Here is a 20,840-nt window from a genome sequence, read left to right as displayed (position 1 = left end):
GAGAAATCACGGTTTAATTTGAAGGAAGTGGTGGCTTTAATGGTGGCCCTCTGTCAACATTTTTCAGTAAGATCTACAGCAAAACTTGTATAACGTGTGAAAGGTGCAGACAATGAGTAAACAGGTTCAGATACCACTGTTAAGCCAGGTTTCATTTTTAGTTATGGCCACAGTACCCTCTTGTTATCAATATCACAGGTACAGTGATGCGTGGTCTAGGGTACAGGTACACAGGTACAGTAACTTGCCTTTAATGAATTGTGCATTTGATATCCCGGTTACACATTTATTTAGATTGCATTTCTGTGACGTGTCGTTGAGGCCTTTTATTGTGAATATGTGCAAAAGACAGGAGCAGGACTGAACATAGGATATCTGTGTGTGGTGCATCACGGCTTTATTCTGGAGCTGTGATAAATAAACTTTGGTGCTCTCCAGCCACCATGCTGACATTATATTGCCTTGATAGTACCTTGGAGTTGCTCTGAAATATTTTTCTTATCCAAGAACATCCCGAGAAGCTAGGCAAGAACTAACCTCCAGTGAAATGTTTTTAATAGTAGAAAGCATAAAATAATCAATAGTAAAATAATTTAAGCTGTTGTAGATGATCAGTTAAAAAAACCCTCCAGACAATTTGGTCTTCTCTGGGTGGAAAGCAGAACTGCAACCTACCTGCAGCTGCCAAAACCTGACTGTCCAAGGAGGAGATCAAGCTCATTAGTGAATGCAGGAAGGAGTATTTCAAAGTGCTGGAGGAGAGGGGTGGTTAAATTTTTTATTCACAAATCAATACATATAGGCAGCTTACTTCTGCCAATGCTGTGAGGCCAAGGAATGGCCCTGGCAAAAGATGAAAGACTTTCCTTCCATACTGCTAGTTTAAGAGCTGGTAAATCAGGTTCTGTCTCTTCTCCCATGCTCAGCTGTCCCTGCCATTGATTTAGTCTTCGTCTGTCACGTTCTCGTGCTGTTCAAAGGCTGATTGTGAAAGACTGGGAAGTTTCTGTCTGTTCACAGTTTCTCACAGCTTGGTCTGTCTTTGCCAGTATCAATTCTGATAATGAGACTGTCTGAGAGCACCACGTTCTTGGTGAATGAGATATCTTTTCATTTAGTGGGGCTTTGATTAGCAAATTCCCTTCAGTCGTTTTCAGGTCCAACTGTGAGCTTTCAGGGTGGCCTGAACATCCCTGTGCCTTTCTTGGGCTCCCTTGGTGTCTCTGGCTGGCGTTGCACAGCTCACATGTTCATTACAGATTCCAGATGGCTTGTGTCCCTTCTTCCCCTGCCAGTTTTATGTTTCAGCGTTTCCTGGTGAAGAGTGGAGAAGTGGCACATCTTCAAATTGTTTCATGCTTAGCAGTGAGCCCAGGCTCCAGCTGCATTTTCCCCAGCCTCTTCGTGGTGGCAGCAGCAGCATCGCTTCTGCAAGAGAGGTCTCTGATTACATGTGCTGTTGCAGCTATGTGATGCTTCACCTCAGTGGGCCTGTTATTACTACTTGAAAAGGTATTTAGAGCAATATCAAGGTTTCAGAAAGGCTACCGCTTTTGACCAGGTTTCCTTTCAGAAGTTTTGGAGGAGGGAGAAGGGGTATAATAAAGAGAATGGCGTTATCTCCTTCCTTATCTCTTCCACTTCATCCAAATCCCCTACTGCATGATGGTTTTATATGCATTCTGGCTGTGCAGGGAAGCATTTCAGTGATAGTGTATGTCTTCCTATTGGAGGCTCATTATTTTGTTGCATGCAGTCTACTAAACTCCATCCGTGCACAGATCTGGGAAATATTGTCGTCTATACCTTTATTTTAACAACTAAGGTAGAGAGGTTTTTTTCTGATTTAGGAAAATAATGTAATTTATACACATAGGCACACATACAAATATTCTGTAGTCTGAATGCTTTTTCTCTTATCAGTTGTTATTGTGTATAGCAGAAACATAAAATCTATCAGATAAAGGCAAAGCTAGGAGGCTTTTAAGAGGACCTTGAAGTGGTAGGAGAGGGAACCTCTAAATCCAGCGTGTATGGTTCTTATTGTAATTTATGATGCTGTATTGGGTATTTTGTGTCCTTGAAACCTCTTTGAATAGTGACTTTACGTGGTAGATATACTCCACTTTCCCTTACCCAGCTTTTTATCAGAGGCTTAGAAATTGGTTTAGCTCTCAATTAAGAAATGTGAACTCCTGCTCTTCTCCCCTTTAACATGCTCTCATCCTTATTATCCCACTGCAAGAAAATTGTTGTTGCATCACTGCAAATTAACTAGTACAACTGCACTGGTTCCAGGAAGCTTGAGCACTTTGGATGCTTACATTTAAACACATTTGAATATATGTAGCAGAAATGTAGTAACTGTAGCACCAGGGAACAGTCATTTTCTTGGAACCTGATCCTGGAGCTTACTGGTCATCCAGGGCTCACTACACCAGGACTTGTCCATCCAGCAGAGCATTGCAGAACATGCTTATCCAAACTCACAAATGTACTTGATGGGTTTTGAATGTCTACTGTGCCTATTAAACTGCTGTTTCATAATAATTTGTTCAGCTGGGACCTATGGTCTTTGGGCTCTGTAAGGGTAAATAGTCTTTTTACTCAATTCTGCATCTGCACACAGAGACTTGTTGACTGCAGTTAATTTTACCAAAGATATCATTAGTTCTCCAAATTGAAAGTTGACTGGCATTATTTTTTTTCTTCCCTTTTTGCTGTATCTTCCTTAGGGATGTGAGTTAATTGACACCATGGATCAGGACCTCTCAGATTTCACGAAGTGCCTTCAGATACTCCAGAACAAGATAGAGAAGAAGGGCCTTCAGGTAAAGGCAACACATCTTTTGTCTCTGGTTCTTACTAATTACTCTTCCTCTCAATGTATTTAGATTTATGTTTCAAGTTTGCACTGAAATGAAACAATATTTTCTGTAGCCTTGCCCTTCTGTGGTTTTGCCATAATTTACTGCATACCTTGTAAGCACTGATGCTTCTGCTAAAAGGAATTACACAGTGTGTCAACAAACAAACGCTGGCTTTCTTAAAAGGCAGCTTGTATTGATCTCTCTTAATGAACTACCCAAAGTGCAGAAGAGCTGATGTGGCTGGTGTTCAAAGCCAGCGTCCCACTTCGGCACATAAATATATTTTCAAGTCTTGGCACAATGAGCCTTGATGTTCATCTCTTTCCTTTCCCCTCCCAAAGGTGAGATTGGAGGGGGAAGCTTATCCTGCCAACCTTACATATGGTAAGCACTATCTCCTTCTGCAAAAGGTTCCCCTGGAATCAAAGGGAGCCTTTGCAGAGCAAGCAGTGCACTAAACTTAAAAGAAGCCATATGGAGTTGTCAGCTGCTCATTTCATTGGAAAGGCAAAGGAGGCAACAATCCCCCTCCCCTTCCACAGTTTGTTTTCAGAGGCCCACTTGTTTCATCTCTCTGAGATGCTAAGTTAAAATTCCTTGGGAAACTGCAACATGATGAGTCGATGGCAGATGTGCTGTTGGGATTGCTGCCCTTTCCTCTGCATGGAGCAGTCGTTCCTAAGGGCTGAGCTCTCTCTTCCGCTCTGTACCTACGAGTGAAGGAAATTGAAAGGAAACGGCTGCTGCATATTCTTACCAGCAGTGACGGCAAGAGTCATGTAAGAAAATAAAAATAACAGCACAAGATGGAAGGAGGTGTGTAAACCTCCTCTTTTGCTATTTTTGTTGTAGCAGGATAGGAGAGTTGCCTGACTTCCTGAGATCACTGTACTCCAAGAAAGTGGTAAGACATGCACATGCCAACACCACTCCCTCTTTATTCTCTCCTCACTCCAGGCTGATGAATAATTAACCAGTTTTTGCTTGAGCTATTTTGAAATGTCTTGATTTTCTAAAGGAAATATATGTCCATGGGACATTTCAGAGTGCTGTTGCACAATGCCCATCTGCAATTGCATCTCGTTTTGCTGCCCTCAATACACACTGTTGTTCATCAGGTTTTTTACCCATCGGTATAGACAGAGATGGGAGTGTTTCTCCATACACTTACCTATCCGGCTGTGAGCCAGGAAACTCTTTATATGATAGTTTATTTTTTTTTTCTCTTATAATTTATCATCACAAGAGCACAGAAGGGTGGTCTTGCTATCTAGGACATGAATGATAATGAGTGCTGTCAGAACGGATGAGCCACCTATGCCTAGGATTTTTTTTTTACTTCGGCAAGTAAGGTGCTTCCCTATTAACAAAATTATCCTTAGAATGAAGGAGAACTTGAGTGTTTCCTGAATTTGGTTCATTGTCATATCCCAGCTATTGCTACACAGAGATTTTTTTTTTTAAGCTATCGCAAGAGATTTTATAATGAATAATCAATGTGTGTTTAAAATAAGAGCAATGGAAATGTGACAGCTACAGATGTGTTTCAATAATAAGTAGCCTATTTGTAAAACTTCTAACTCTTTGATCACTCTCCTAGGTAAAGCCCTGTTAAGTTGGCTTAAGGATACTACATTGTAATCCTTGATAATATCTTGTAAAGTACAAGCCAGACTGTAATTGCAGTAATTGTGTAGAGTTCATGCCGATGTAGCAAACCTAAGATTTCAGTTCAGTTATATTTTCTTGCTGTTACATGTAAGATGTGCTTTAAATACAATCTGAGTTTTTCAGAGGTGCAAGAAGTAACACACTTCTGAAACTAAGTACCATGTTCATTAAATGCTAGCTGCTTCTTGCTTCCAGTGTCTGTTCCATAAAACCTGGTAAAATGGTATCAGCTGAACCATGCACACTAGCTAAAGCATACATTTTTATTTTTGGTCTTCTGCATTTTCTGACATAATGAGTTTCAAGAAGTCATTGATTCAACTTAGGCAAATAATATATGTATAACTGTATACGTATGTATACATATGTATGTAGAATGTGTATGTAACTGTATAAATTACTAGTTTGGGTTCCAATTTGCCCTTTGTTCAGAAGTATTAGGTATAATTCATTAGTAAGAGGCTTGGTGATTCTTTTGGATGTCCTGATAATGTAGTGCTTAGCTTGATGCCTGGTCCCCCAATACCACAGAGATTCTGAGCACTTGCAACAAATACTGGCCTGAGTTTATGGGTGCAACCACTTGGCTCCTCTGAAACTTGAGCTTCTTTAAATACCTAAATTTGCACTTAATTTAGGTGTCTTTGTGGGTAATATTCTGGCATAAAAAATGCCAAGTGTTAAGTAAGATGACTTTTCAAGCCATAGATCTAGAATCTTTGAGGAGAGTGCAAATTTCTTCAGAGAAGAAAGCTGTCATTGAATTTTATGGTCACCTGGGAAGTACATACAGCTAAGAAGAAAGAAAGGTCCAGGATCTGAAAACTAGAAGTGGATACAGAAGGGGTTCTTCATCTGCATGTGCATTTTTTGGTCTCAAGTACAAACTTGCATGTCACGATGTGGCATTTTTTTCCCCTTCTGGAAAAAATATCATAAAAGCTTTCCTTTTGTCTGAGACTATTAACTGAGTGGAATACGTCTTCCTGGTTCCAGGAGAAACATGTCTATCTCCACCTTTGACTTTTACTCACTCTGTCTGGCTTATCCAGAGTGCTTGTCAAAGAGGAATACGACAAAGAGATGCTACAAATCTGTTTCCTCATGATTTATTGTTTAAGTCACTAAACAATGAAAGCATCTCGTTAGTATCTTAAAAAAAAGTCATGCTGTATTTGCTGCTCTTTCTGGGTAGCAATACGTTAAGCTAGGAAATTAATTACATTCAATATATATCATGTATCCACAATCCTGTGACATAGTTCATCTGGATGAAATTCAACTGTGAGGAGCTGAGGTATTTGAAACTGATGTTCCTCTGTTGGTTAGAGAAAAAGTTATCATTTATCTGCTATACTGAACAGGTAAAATTTCTACTCTCATCTATCAGCCAACTTTATGGAATTTCTATGTCAAGGAGGTTTTTGAGCTCTCATGACCGTATGGGGGCAATATTTTGTTCCAAAGGAATTACGTTTGTATAATTTATTTTCCACGGCTCTGTACCTCTGCCCTCCTCCTTCTCTTTCTTGCTGCTCACCCATATAGTTTTTGAACAAATAACTTTTGAACAGTGGAATAAGAGGAACACTGGAAGATAATCATGTCGAACAGCTTTCTTAGAGGTCACCTGAGTGGGAGTGAAGGTGAGATAGACACTCAGTGCCCCAATGGAGAGGAGGCTGCAAAGCTAGTTCAGGTTTTACTGATTGTTGGAGAATTCAGTTTGAGACAAGACCTTAAAAATGCCTTTACCACAAGCAGAGATGCAATTGGAGTTGATGGTCAACAGAGACACAAATCTAGGAGAAAAAACTCCTTGTTAGTTCTTGAACTCCTTGTTCAATATAGACAGCAGTAATTTTTTCTTCTAGAATAATAGCCAAATTCATAACCACTTTTTATGTCTCAAATAAAAAACTCGTAGAATAGTTTCTGAAACCTCAGAGTCATTAATTTCTGATTTACGTTGCATATTTTGGTTGCATAGCCAAGTCATGCAGAAAGCAGCTTTGGGGTCATTTTGTGATAGCTAAGTCACCTAATTATATGTATTTATAACTACATACTGCAGTGAATGTTAGGATAAGCAGTTCTAACTTTATATGTGCAAGCTAGAATCAGTCTTAATTTTCCCTTTCCACAGCCCTAATTGCATTGTATTGGATAAGTGAACCAACTAAGTACCACGAACAGAATCTGACTCCTGAAGTTTCTTTCCAACCCAAAGGCTGTCAGATATTTCTCCTTCTCTTTCTGCACGACTGAGTGCATGTGCATGCATGCACCTGCATGTATGTATGTAAACGCACAGATTTTCTGGCAGTATACTTTCCTGGCCCTATGTGATGCTTTCTTAATGTCTTACTAACTCTGTCTTTATTTCTGCCATGTGGTTTTTTTATGTTGCTTATGGTCTATTGAACACTTTGGTGTGCACATTCTGCTTTAATCACTCTTTTATCCATTCTGAGTACTTTCCCTTCTTCATTACAAGACCTTCAAGTAAGCTTATTTACAGTAATTTCTATCTGGTACTACTTTCTGTTCTTCATTTTCTCTCGTGTAACACAAGCTATTTCAAGAAACCAACTGAACTGGCAAAATGATAGGTGTTCTTACAGTATCTCTTATTTAGAGATCAATAGATCTTGCATTAAAAGTGAACATTATTATCTTCAATTTGCAGATTAGAAAGCAGAAGTACAGAGGCAACTTGTCCACATTCTCCCAGCATACTAGTGGTACAGTTGGGGGTGATCCTCCAATTCCCAATCTTCATCAAGTGCTCTTTCCATAACACTGTCCCTGGTCTGACTGAGGCAGCTCACACCACTGAGAAGTGGAAGTGTGTTTATCAGTCATGCAGCTCCAAGAAGAATCCTCATAGTGTAAAGATAGATATAAGCCGTTATCTTTATCTCAGTTACAAACTCTGCTTTCTTTAACTGTATCATCTAAAATACCGTTTAGTCTTAAAACTAAGCTCTGGGACTTTTCATTTAACTTTATTATCTCTTCTGCTTAAACAAAGTTAAAGCAACTCATTTGGTTATATGGGCTGAAGATATAAAAAATGAATTTTATTGAAACCTACATGCCTTTTAGTGGTTTAATGTTAGTGTGTTTAAATTGATAAAAGCATCAGTGTCAATATGAAAAAGTGAAAATATCTAAACCAACTCTTCCTAAAAACCCTTTGCAGTAAAGGGATACTATACTAACATTTCCATTTTAAAATTACACTTTAAAGGTTCGATCTGTCAGCAGTCAAGGATGTTACTTCTTTTAAGCGAATGCAAGCATTCTTCTCTTTATCCTTTAAAGTGTCAAATCAATCCACTTTATTTTCTGTTGAGGGCGGCTAAGCTAAAGATAATGTTAGTGAAGTCCTGTGTTTACAAAGTGCTGAAGAGAAGACGATGAAGTGATGTTCATGTACCACCTTGAGCTATGCAGTGTTCAAACAGCTTATTAAGCACTCTCTGGTTTGTCTTTACACAAAAAAGACCCTGAAGGAAAACAGAAAATACTCTAAAATGAAAATCAGAAAATGCTCTAAAAGAGAATAGTTTTTTACATAAAGAGCAGTACCATGTAGAAAGGGTATCATTATTGCAAGTGCCAGTCTTCGTTTGGGTTAGCTTTGTTTTATTCTATCAGTTGAGGTTATTCCTGATAATGTGACATTTTTGTAACAGTAAATATATCAGCTTTAGTTCCTGACTGAATCATAATTCTGCTGCTCGTGTTAGTAGTTTGTAATTTCATGCCAGATCACTACTTGTTTTCATTTCTGAAAACTTTTGGGGATCCAGAACAGTAACAGGAGTGGCTTTTAAAGGAAAGTGTAGGAATGAGGACAGGCTATTACTGTGATTTGGGAACAGGGAAGTAGCTAAATACTGTAAGTAGGGGAATAAGCAGTCTGGAAATTGTCATGGAGCTGGAGTGTAAACCTTTTACAAGGACTTTGAAGTTATACAGGATATCAGAACTTGCCAGTTCTCAAAGAGAAACACCCTAATTTCATGCGGAGGAAGCAGGCTGTCTACCTGTTTCACTACAGCTGTGGGCATCAAGACACACTAAATATCTTTGTGTTAGAATAATTTCATGCAAAATGGGTGTCTGCAAGAACACAGTGCATCACACTCTGAGAAATTTTCTTGTGTATTCCTTGTAAACTCTACTGGGGCTTGTATTTGATCTATGAAGGTAATTTAAAGAAAAAAAGGCAAAAGGAGAGTGGGATTTCTGTAGAACATATTGATTTTCATTTGTTTAAAAAAGATAAACCTGATGTCAAACTTTGAGAAGAGGAAGAAGGGGGAAAAATGCTGTTTATTTAGGCAGTTCAGGGGATGGGAGAGATCAAGGATATGCTTATTAACAAGACTGTGGAAGCTAATGAGGAAGCCAACTGCTGTTCTCCGAATTTAGTCAAAGACCAAGTGCAAGGTCCTGCATATGGCTCAGGGCAACCCCCTGTATCAGTACAGGCTGGGGGATGAAGGGATTGAGAGCAGCCTGGCCAAGAGGGACTTGGGCGTACTGATGGATGAAAGATTAGACATGAGCCAGCAATGTGCTCTTGCAGCCCAGAAGGCGAACTGTATCTTGGGCTGCATCAAAAGGAGCATGACCAGCAGGTCGAGGGAGGTGATTCTGCACCTCTGCTCCGCTCTGGTGAGACCCCACCTGGAATCCCGTGTCCAGCTCTGGACAGACATGGACCTGTTGGAGAGGGGCCAGAGGAGGCCACCAAGATGATCAGAGGGCTGGAACAGCTCTGCTGTGAGGACAGGCTGAGAGAGTTGGGGTTGCTCAGACTGGAGAAGAGAAGGCTCCAGGGAGAGCTTATTGCAGCCTTTCAGTACTTAAAAGGGGCCTGTAAGAAAGATGGGGACGGACTTTTTAGCAGGGCCTGTTATGATAGAACAAGGGATAATGGTTTTAAACTAAAAGAGGGGAGACAGGCTAGATGGGAGGAAGAAATTTTTTACAATGAGGGTAGTGAAACATTAGAACAAGTTGCCCAGAGACATGTAGATGCCTCATCCCTGGGAACTATCAAGGCCAGACTGGACAGGTGTCGGAGCAACCTGATCTGGTTGAAGATGTCCCTGCTCATTGCAGGGGGGTTGGACTAGATGACCTTTGAAGGTCCCTTCCAACCCAAACTATTCCATGATTCTATATTTGAAACAGAAAACGTGAGGTTACTACAGGTGATTTACTGTTCCCTTTGTAACCACCAATTTTCTCCCGTTTATAACTCTTTTTGATAGGAGAGGTGATTCTCCTTCCCACTCCAGCCCCTTCAGCTTCACAGGAGCACAGCTTCACTGATGGTAGCTATTGCTGATGTAACTGTGCTGGGAAAGTGGTTGAGCTACACTGTCATACCACTGATCTCAAAATAATGTCGTACTTGAATTGACAGTGTCTTGGAGGTGGGTGTTGTAGTAGGTACCCTTAAACAGCCGTAGATTTTGACACTAGGAATTTCTCTGCAGTTCAAGGACTGACAGGAGTTTGCTGCCTGAGATTTTCTAAATAACTTGGTTTATTTTTTTCTGCTTGACACATGAATACTGTGGTGTTATGCAACCTCCTGTAAGTTATGACTATTTTTTATGAAATTCTGTTTAGTTAATGGGATGTAAGTTTATAATTAAGCATATTAAGAAAATTATGCTGGTGCAGCTAATTTTAACTGCAGATTATAATAGTCAGGGCATTTTTTGCATCTCACATATTATTTCTTCCTACGAAATTGAGATGCTTGTCAAGAATAAGTGACAGGTTTTTTGCTATTAGTGGGATAGTTTCATGAAAACCTTTAGCAGTTTTCTACATCCATGATTGTAGAAACAATGTCTTTAGAGAGAACAGTTTCATAACTTCAGAAATTGCAATAACCTTGTCCTTCAAGCTGTAGGTGAATCAATACATTAACCTTTTTCTGTGGCTTCTTTTTTTGTCCTGTTCAAGGAAACTTATTTAACCTAAGAAGTGTATATAAGAACACTTCCTTAACGGTTTGGTTTTGTTTTTCCCCATGACATTTTCCCTCTGTTTGTAACATTGTATGGCCTTTGAACAGTCAAGAGAAACAATGAATTTGTAATATTGGTCAAATCTTTTGAAGCTGTGGTGGGTCCTTCTCTTTTTTTCTTTTTCTTACCTAGAAAAGAGTATTGGGGATGAAGGGGAGAGGAAGGTCTTAGGACTGTGGCAAAGCGAAAGGCTGTGGCTGGTGCTTCATGGAAGTGGTTTAGCCTGTAGCCCTGAGGCCTCGCTGCCTTCTGCAGTCCTTTGACTTTCCCTCATCTTGAACTCTGGACCTCTAGGGTGATGCGAGAAATGTTCAAGAAGTGGCGGAGAGGCTTACAGTAATTTAACTCTTCATAAATATTGTAAAAATGAGGCAGGCTGGTTATACTCGAAAGGCACCTACAGTATTCCCACTGTAAAAAAGGCGGTAGCTCAACAGAGGTGAAGACTGAAGGGTCTTCATAGCAGAGCCACACTGGCAACCAGGCTTTGCTAGTTATGATGCTCACACTGTCTTTTTTTTTTTTTTTTAATCAGCTACATTTTGTTTTGACTTTGTCTGTGCTAAGGAGGGGACTCAGGGAATGGTCTCTTCAACTTGCGTAAAGAACCCATCAAGCTCCCCTTTTAAACAACTGAACAACTAAGCACTGAACAATTAAAGCTCAATATTTTGTGCAAATTAAATGTGAGCATAAAATGTTTACAACTTCACAAGCGCCTCCAGTTTAAAAATCATGCTTCATTTGTTTTTAAGTGCATGGCTAAATTTGTATCATCTAGAAGACAGTGTAGAAAAATAAAATAGATTCTGTAACGGGTGTAAGTTGACCTTATTCAGCCTATGTTTAGCTTACCTGCTATAAATACTGAATCTACTCTGAAAAGGAAAATTGGCATCCAAGATCCTAACCTACTTCCTTCAATATGAGAATATCTCCATCATCTTAGAAACAAGGGTATAAATTCCAAACTTCTTTGTGCAAATCTGCACTCCCATGGAAAAAAAAATAATTCTGTACTGCCCAAGTACTCAGTGAAATCACTCAAAAGAGGAACCATTCACAGAATAGGGCCTGAGAGACCCAGGAAAAAGATTCCATCTTTAGTTTCAGATCTTGTATCTGTCCCTTGAGTATAATAGGACAGGTTATTACCCTCTTGTTCATCATGAAGATTAATGTTCAGACCAGCTGAAAATATTACTGTTCTGTGGGGACCTATGAGAAGATCTTCAGACCTATGTGAACCCAAGTTTAAACTTTTTAAATAGCAGAGCTAACGTCTCATCCTATTTAGGCACAAATGCCTCTTTTGCCATTATCTCCTCTGCGATGCTGCTGCAGGAGAGTGAGGATGCCCTGCAGCTCTGCATTATTTGTGGCATCTTTTATACAGACTTCATTGCTAAATGCTAAGATATGCAGGGAAAGCACCTGAGCCATTAACTCCTACTCAGACGAAGTAAAAACAAAATAGCATCACCCTTTAATGGAAATGGTGATGGTTTTTTTTTTTTAATTTCCTTTTCTGTATTTTGTATAGAACATTTTCACTTAAAAATCTGTGATTCTTTCCTTAAATTTGATAACCAAGTTTAACATGATGTAATGGAAATAAAAATAGGCAGAAAATTAGTTTTAAAAAAGCATGGAGGGTGTTGGTCTCTTCTCCCAAGTAGCAAGTGATAGGACAAGAGGAAATGGCCTCAAGCTGTGTCAGGGGAGGTTTAGATTGGATATTAGGAAAAAATTCTTTACAGAAAGCGTTGTCAGGCATTGGAACAGGCTGCCCAGGGAAGTGGTGGAGTCACCATCCCTGGCGGAGTTTAAAAGCTGTTTAGACGAGGTTCTTAGGGACATGGTTTAGTGCTAGAGTTAGGTTATGGTTGGACTCGGTGATCCTGAGGGTCTCTTCCAACTGAAATGATTCTATGAAAGAAAAGACACATCTGGTTTAGGAAGCCACAGGAAAAGATCTTTCCTCTCATAGTGCTGAAGCTGGCTTTCTCTGCTCATCCGGGTGTCAGCGCCTGTGGACTGCTGATGGAGCGTTTCATATAGCAACCCTCGTCTACAGAAAGTCTGCCCTGTTGCCTTGCAATACCACAGGTTTGTTTAGCCTCCTTTGTAGGCTTTCCAAGGGTCTCGGACCAGTGTCTCTGCAGGAGCTGAAACAAAACCACACAGAGATGTGGTGGGGAAGGAAAGGAAGCTTTGCAGCCAAGACAGACATGTTTGTTTCGGCCTTCTAGAGAAGCAGACATAATAATGAGTTAAGCGATGGGGGTTATTAGTTAGGGTTGTGTATGGGATTTGTGTGCCCAGCAGCTGGTGGGGGCTGCGGGGTCTCGGTGAGGGGAGGATCGGCCAGTTTGGGCACAGGCGACACCAGTGCAGGGCACAGCCGAGCCCCTCAGCCATGGGTGGGCGCTTGGCAGGGGCTACAGCCTGTGGGGGACCCATGCTTGGAGCAGTTTGTTTCTGAAGGACTGTACCCCATGGACAGGACCCCATGCTATAGCAGGGGAACAACAAGAGAAGGAAGGAGAGGCAGAGAGGAGCAAGTGTGCACTGACCGCAGTCCCCCATTCTCCTGCACCGCTTGGGGGAGAGGGGAGACAGAGTCAGGAATGAAGGAGTGAAGTTGAGCCTGGGAAAAAAAAAAAAGGATGGTGGAAAGGTGGGTTTAGTTTTGTCTTTCTTTTTTTCTCTCTAACTTGATTTTTAATTGGCAATAAATTAAATTAATTTTCCCCAAGTCTAGTCTGTTTTACCTGTGATGGTAATTGGTAATTAATGATCTCTCTGTCCTTGTCTGAACCCATGAGCTTTCTCATCTTATTATTTCTCGCTGTCCCGTTGAGGAGGGGGAGAGAGAGCAAGCAGCTGGGGTGGGTGCCTGGCTGCCAGCCAAGGTTAACCCACCGAAGGACTGTAAAGAAAATCAAAGGGAAGTTGTCAGGGCTCATGGAGGTGTGCCAAGGTGCACATACTCTCATTGATATGTATGATGATGAAGGGAGTGGAGCATCTCCCTTATGAGGAAAGGCTGAGGGAGCTGGGTCTCTTTAGCTTGGAGAAGAGGAGACTGAGGGGTGACCTCATTAATGGTTATAAATATGTAAAGGGTGAGTGTCAGGAGGATGCAGCCAGGCTCTTCTTGGTGACAACCAGTGATAGGACAAGGGGCAGTGGGTACAAACTGGAACACAAGAGGTTCCATTTAAATATGAGAAGAAACTTCTTCACAGTGAGGGTGACAGAACACTGGAACGGGCTGCCCAGGGAGGTTGTGGAGTCTCCTTCTCTGGAGACATTCAAAACCCGCCTGGACGCCTTCCTGTGTAACCTCATCTGGGTGTTCCTGCTCTGGCAGGGGATCGGACTAGATGATCTTTCGAGGCCCCTTCCAATCCCTGACATTCTGTGATTCCTGTGATACATAACCTGTTTGTGGGCTAGCAGGCAGAACTTAGAGCGTCTCTGATCCATCAGGTGCTGAGTAGCTGGAGATCTTCCCGTACAAGACCAGGATGCAGTCCAGGCAAGGCTCCCCAATCCGGGTGGCGAACTGTATCCCTTTGGCGGAATAACAGAGGCTTTTAGGGAGAGTCTTTGCAGCAAAGAGCCTCTTCCCTGTGCAGTGCCCTTCCCACCCGCTGTCCCTGCGGGGCCGGGTTAACCTTCAGCACAGGCTGCAGGCCGGCTCTGGTTGAAGAGCGTGGGGTGACAGGCGTCAGCACGGTGGGGTGGGGATCCTGCTGGCAGGGAAGCAGTGGGTTGTAGCCCTGTTGTCCTGCTGATCTTGTGACAACACGGAAACATGTTGGAGGGAGCGGAAGGAAGGCTGCTTCAAGACCGACAGCCGGAGTTAAGTGAAATGTGAAATACAAAGCTCACAATGAACAGATTCTCTTGAAGAAGATGGGATAACTTTTTTTTCCTCCCTTGAGTTGTTCATTGACGGGAGTTTTTAGTTAGTTTGTTTTGCCTTTTTTTTTTTTTTCTTCACTCCTGGAGGCACTATGTGAAGAGATTAAAAACACAGCATGTGCCAAACACAGCTTTTGGCACTAGATGAGAGTGGATATGAGATTGTTAAAGAGATTTTCTAGACCATTTTAGCATAATCTTTTGAGGGCCTCTTGGATTGCTGCTAATACAAATCCGGGGCGTGCTTTCTTAAGGATATGATAGTTTACTGTGATTGGTTTTACATTTCCATGGGGGTGATACCGCAGTACACACTGTGGGTTACGGTGGTTCAGCTGTGAGAACAGACAGCTTAGCCTGATGCTTGTGAATGTCTTTTCACACTGTTTTAAAAGACAACGAGATTTTATGGTGTTTCAGAAGACACGTTTGATAGTCCTGGAATCCTCGTTCATGCACGGAATTAATGTGTCAGGGTCAAAACTAGCACACATTTTCCTCCAAAGCCTCCGTGAACAGATTGCTCTAAGAGTTTTAGTGCACTTTTGCCTACTCACAACAGCATGGTAACAGTCTGGAGTAGAGACAAGCCCTTCACCCAGAAAATTCAAGGCAATAAGCAGTTCCAATGACCGTGATCTCACACGCAGCACAAATTGTAGAGCTGTGCTCCAGCTGACCAGCAGTAGCAGAGCGGGAGTTATTGCTGTCCCTACTCTACCTGAGGCACAGGGAGTACTGTTTGACCAAGGTCATACAGGAATATTCAGCACAAGAGCAAGCAGTCAAATTCAGATTACTTGGGGTCCAGCAGTTCACATGGATATTGTAGATTAGATTTCTGTAAGTAAGAATAAAGTCAATGGTTATGAAGTTTATGTTCCACAAAATTTATGCCAGATGATGTTATATACGCCCTCAAACGTTCAATTTACCTGCAGGAGAGAGCAAAGCCAAAGCACTGAAATGAAATCAAGGCATTTGACCAGAGATATAAACACAAATCAACAGTGAGAACCAAGAGTAAAATGTTTCCAGCTACTCAAATCTGTGACTGGATTTTGAGATTATCTTTCCCTTTTCTGTCTTACCATCATAGATGTTACTTGGTTTAAGCAAACAAATGCAATCTATTTGCATGCTTATTGTCATTAGCAGAAAGACTTAACCTCTTATTTGGAATAAAAAGAGCTACAAAAAGAGAAAGCAGTTGGGTAAAAATGTCAGAAAATGAACACAAGCAAGAAATGCTTTATGAAGGAGCTGAAAATAGAACATAAAGATTAGTGGAATCAGTGAGGTGACAATGAAGCTGACTGAAGGTTATCATCTCGAGTATACAGACAGGATGGCAGCCTTTGACTGAGAGCTCTTGTTCTCATGAAGAGTCAAATGGCTCAAGCGATGAGCAAATTCCAGCTAAGGAGGATTCTACCTGAGCAAAGTTCAGATGCAGCTGTGTGGCTGAGCATATCCCATATCTTCTATGTAAAACATTGAGCTAGAGAGCCAGTATAATCAACTAAAATGGACAATATCTTGCCACATATTCAGCATTGGGTTGGAGATTTCAGTAGTTTATTAAATTTACATAGCAGTTTTGTGGATGATATTAAAAAAAAATGACTGTGATCTGGCCAGCACAAGAGCTCTAATACAGTTGTGAGAATGAGCTGAAATCTACTCTGGCTCATTTGTTATCAAGGAAAGTGCTTGCTGTGTTTTAAAGACTTCAGTGCTGAAGCTGATGCAGAGACCAGAAAGGATATATCTAGATTTTCAAACTGCATCCAGAGTTGACAAAATTGCCTTATGAAAAAAAAAAAAAAAAAAATTATGTAAACTGGTCAAAATTAATAAAGTGTCAAAGCGATAAAGCAATAATAAATGTAGCATTCACACTACACTTGTTTGCTTTTCAGCATATGCTTCAATATATGTGTGTATCAGCATATAATATAGTTCAACATACTATACGTGTTACTACAAGAATCTTATTCTCTATATCATATTCCTCCAAAATTTTAGATTAGAGGAACAGGCTTTTGAATGGCAGGAAATTAAGAAAGGCGGTGAGAGGTGAAAAGATATCAATGAAGTGAGAAGGTGATAAAAGGAAGCTATGTTCAAATCAGATGCAATATCTGACCTGTAATTGCCTTAGAAATGTCTTAGATATTAGCAGTAGACAGTCTCCATGGTCTCAGAGGGAGGGAGAATTATTCATGGCCCCAGAGCTTTTATGACATCTTGATTACTGTTACCTTCCCTTTTTCCTTCAGGGGAGGTCTTTTTCACGGTTCGTTCAGTGCTACTGGTTGTTGCCAGTAAATGTTCCCTTTCGCCTGCCCACCTCTCTGAGACTTGGGCATGTTTGTTTGCAAGTTGTCTGCCTGAAACTGAGATCATGTGGAAGAAAGTCCTGAATTGTCTGTCCAGAGCCCTACCCATACACCGGGGAGAGGATTTCTTGTCAGAGATAATGAGCAGAGTCCTTTGCTGTCAGCTTGAGCCTTGGACTTTGCTCTTGGATGTCACGGCGATGCTGACATTACAAAGCTAGATATTGCACGTTTCTCACCCACCCCAGGCAGTTCCCAGCTTCCTGTGTCCTTTCACCCATCTCCTCAAATACATGTTCCTCAATCATACAGCGAAAATCATCTTTATGTTTAACCCATCTGTGCCAGAAAGAGGAATGTCAGCTGGACCAGTTTTCACAGAAAGATCACAGAATCACAGAATGTCAGGGATTGGAAGGGGCCTCGAAAGACCATCTAGCCCAATTCCCCCGCCGGAGCAGGAACACCTAGGTGAGGTTACACAGGAAGGCGTCCAGGCGGGTTTTGAATGTCTCCAGAGAAGGAGACTCCACAACCTCCCTGGGCAGCCTGTTCCAGTGTTCCGTCACCCTCACCATGAAGAAGTTTCTTCTCATATTTAAGTGGAACCTCTTGTGTTCCAGCTTGAACCCATTACCCCTTGCCTTACTGTTGGTTGTCACCGAGAAGAGCCTGGCTCCATCCTCATGACACTCACCCTTTATATATTTATAACCATTAATGAGGTCACCCCTCAGTCTCTTTTCCAAGCTAAAGAGACCCAGCTCCCTCAGCCTTTCCTCGTAAGGGAGATGCTCCACTCCCTTAATCATCTTTGTGGCCCTGCGCTGGACTCTCTCCAGCAGTTCCCTATTGCAAGCCTGCGAACAGTTTACAGCAAGTTGTCCATTTCAGTGGTTTCTGTGAGAGAGGAAGCAAGAACCTGAGGAACTTCATTCTGACGTGGTGGCAGCCTCAGCCCCCCTTACTGCACCCTCTAATTACAGCTTAGGGGAGAAGGAAGAAGTACATCCCTGAATTGCCAGCTCAGTCTTTCTTTATGCTTCCCTGCTTCTTTTAACTGTTCAGTAGTGACTCCTAAATCTCTTTCAAGAGATGCTAATGCATAATTGTATCATTTAAAGATGACTGAATCCCACCCTTATATGTTCAACTCTCTCATTTAAAGCTTGCTTACCTTTAAAGATACTGTGCAATATGTTTAAGTCAGGTTATACATAGTCTGAGAGAATATGGTGCATTCTCCACTGTGCCTGCAATGATCTAAGCTTTTCTTTGTCGTTATTTAGGATATTTTATCCTTTTTTTTTCAGGAAATGAGTCGCGCTGTGTGAAAACAAATTGCGTAAGGGGGCTGGTGACAGGACATTTAAGTGAAGCATGGACATTTCAATTGAAGTACAGTGTGTTACTCAAATGCTACCTGCTGGGCTGATTAGCAGAAACAGTATAATTGTGTAGCCTGTGTTGTACAGGAAATCATAGCAGAAAAATGAATGGCCTTTCCTGTCTGTAGTGTGGGAATATATAAATGTCTTGTGCTTTGATGTTCACTTTGTCTTAGGTTCTGGAATGACCAAGAGTCGTGTATGTGCTTTCATAGTACATCTGTTTTCTTAAGTGCTTGGCAGAGCAAGAGGAGCAGGGATTGCTGGAAGGAACTGATTATTTTGTTAGTTTGTGATTTTTGTGTTGTGTTTGGTTTGGTTTTTTTTTTTAACAGAGATGATAGCTTTAGGATGAAAAGGCTCTTGAGGTTTTGTTGGACTTAGCCTCTCTGTGTTTCTGTTAAATAAACAAAGTGTGTGTACCTAAACCTTCAAATCAAGGCTTTAAAAGTCCCACAATGTCTGGATGTCTGTCACTGCTGCCAAGACTTTCCAGTGAAAAGCAGGACTGTCAGCCACCACAGAAGTGCAGAGTTTTAGCTTTTTTTATCTGCCTGCTCCTCATACTCCAGCTGGGTTTGTTTGAATACCTGTCACATACTTGTATTTTTCATTTTCACAATTCACGCAAACCCTAAATAATAGTCATATGCCCTTTTAATATATCCTTATTAGCCTTCTCCCAACACGCCACAACCCCAAACCTCTGTTTTATGAATGCCTTTTCAACAAATTTACTCCATGCTAGAATGGTTTTATATTCTTACTTTTTGAGCACCAATGCACAAGATCACTGCATTGTTGCTATTGAATAAGGAGTAGGACTTCTGCGTCACTTCTGTCGTACGTTAAAATACAGAAATTGTTATAATTTTCTTCAACTTACTGTACTCTGGCAATCTCTATCACAAAAAGATGCAGTCAGCAAGCACTTCATTGTTTCATATAGGTCTTGTACTTTGCAATAAGTACATGTGTGTGAATAACAGAGCAAGATTTTTCTGACATAGTGAGAGTTTTACAAGGGGAAGAAGACTCATTGAGAATGTTACTGCATCATTTTAATTACGAGTCAGAGGGAACTCTGCGTTTCCTTCATTCTTACCTTTTAAGCTGTAGATAACATCAAAGCCAAAACAAACCAGTTCATCTATGGTGAGACTTTATACCAAGAAACCATACAGTAGTTGCTCAGCTTTTCGAAGCGTGAGCTAGGCTAATATTTAAGCTGCAGTCTCATTACTCACATGGAAAACAACCTTCATGTGAATCTTGATCCTTTTCAAAGCCACCTTAACTGCACTGTGGTTCCAGGTTAATGCAGCAGATTTTCCCCGTGGCCTCTGTTAGGGTGGGAGGGTATTTTTACTCTTAGTTGTCTGGTAGGGAACTGCTGGTGGTGAGTCATTTTAGTAGCCTTATTTTCAGAGAACCGATTTACCCTTTTAAATCATAGTCATCACCAATCAAATGAGCAGTTTGTTTCTACACTGGGATCAGTAAAATGGAAAATGTATTATGGCTTAGCTGGGAACACATGCTTTTACCTTTTGCTGTTTCGTTTCCTGTTTAAGTTTTCCTACCATTCATATTCTATTGGCTGTACATTAGGTATGTGTGATCTCTAATCTGCACAGAACATACATGCTGTCTGCAGTACAAGGGCATTTTTTTTGTTTCAGTGTTTGCTGCTGATATAATGTGTTTTATTGATCCATTCTGGCTTCTCAAGTATTTTTCTGGTGGTGATGAGAAAGGTGGTGTAATTCTTCATCAAAAGGAAAAGAACTTAATTTTCATGCAAACCAATATTCTGCAGAATCATAAAGCCCTAGCCCTCGTAATAAAAATAGAAGCTGATGCTATTAATACATCATTCCAGATACACAGAGAACCATTATATGGCTCCTGGGTTGAGTAAAATTTCATGTAATCACAGTAGCCGTAGACTTAAGCCCTATAAAGTTGGAAACTTCACCAGATGGCCATTGTCAAGGCAGCTTCTAAAGACTTTAGAGCTGCAATGTGTTAGGGCTCTAGATATGACTTAGTGGTAGCTTTTTAAAACACAATTACTGAACATAACCTATCCACATTATGGAAGTAATAATAATAATACTTGGCACTCAGTGACCTTTTATCTGAGGACCCAAAAGCTCTTAACCAAGGCTTCTAAATACTCCCTTTCTGCTTATAGGAAATGAAGTGCTCAGAGGTTTGATGGAGTGTGAGAGCGTTGAGCAGCAGCAGCCGGATTCCATGGCCTCTTCCAAGCAGTCATGCGGTGCTCTCTGCGGGACTGGGACAGAAGAGCACTCCTGTCCCTGTCCCTGTCCCTGACAGCTGGAAGATGATGTGCCAGTTGCTTGGGGTGGAACCTCCTACTTCTATAGTACTTTTAATCTTGGGTAGAGGCAGCCTGTGAGCGGGATTGATTCTACATTAAAATGCTGTGTGGCAGGAACAACATACAGTGGCTCTAACCTGAAATTTCCTTTATTTGCTCTGTGAAACGTGAGGATAATACTGAAGTGTTGTTAACATCTGGAGATGAAAGATACTAAGGCTCAGATA

At 41.1% G+C, this 20,840-nt stretch overlaps 1 protein-coding gene across 3 annotated transcripts in view; it reads left to right on the top strand.

Annotated features, from left to right (window-relative positions):
* The window catches only part of TPK1 (thiamin pyrophosphokinase 1), a 305,419-nt gene that overhangs the window by 180,624 nt on the left and 103,955 nt on the right, over positions 1-20,840 (top strand). For all 3 annotated transcript variants that reach the window (XR_010605792.1, XM_065628899.1, XM_065628900.1), the window contains exon 5: positions 2,736-2,831. Coding sequence is in view for 2 of the 3 variants with exons in the window: in XM_065628899.1 (XP_065484971.1) it covers positions 2,736-2,831 (96 nt within the window). In the remaining variant the exon portion in view is untranslated. The remainder of the gene's footprint in view (positions 1-2,735; positions 2,832-20,840) is intronic.

Source organism: Caloenas nicobarica, chromosome 2 (assembly GCF_036013445.1).
Source record: "Caloenas nicobarica isolate bCalNic1 chromosome 2, bCalNic1.hap1, whole genome shotgun sequence".
NCBI classification, from domain to species: Eukaryota; Metazoa; Chordata; class Aves; order Columbiformes; family Columbidae; genus Caloenas; species Caloenas nicobarica.
Note: the sequence above shows the minus strand (reverse complement) of the source record. Positions and strands in the feature narration are given on the sequence as shown.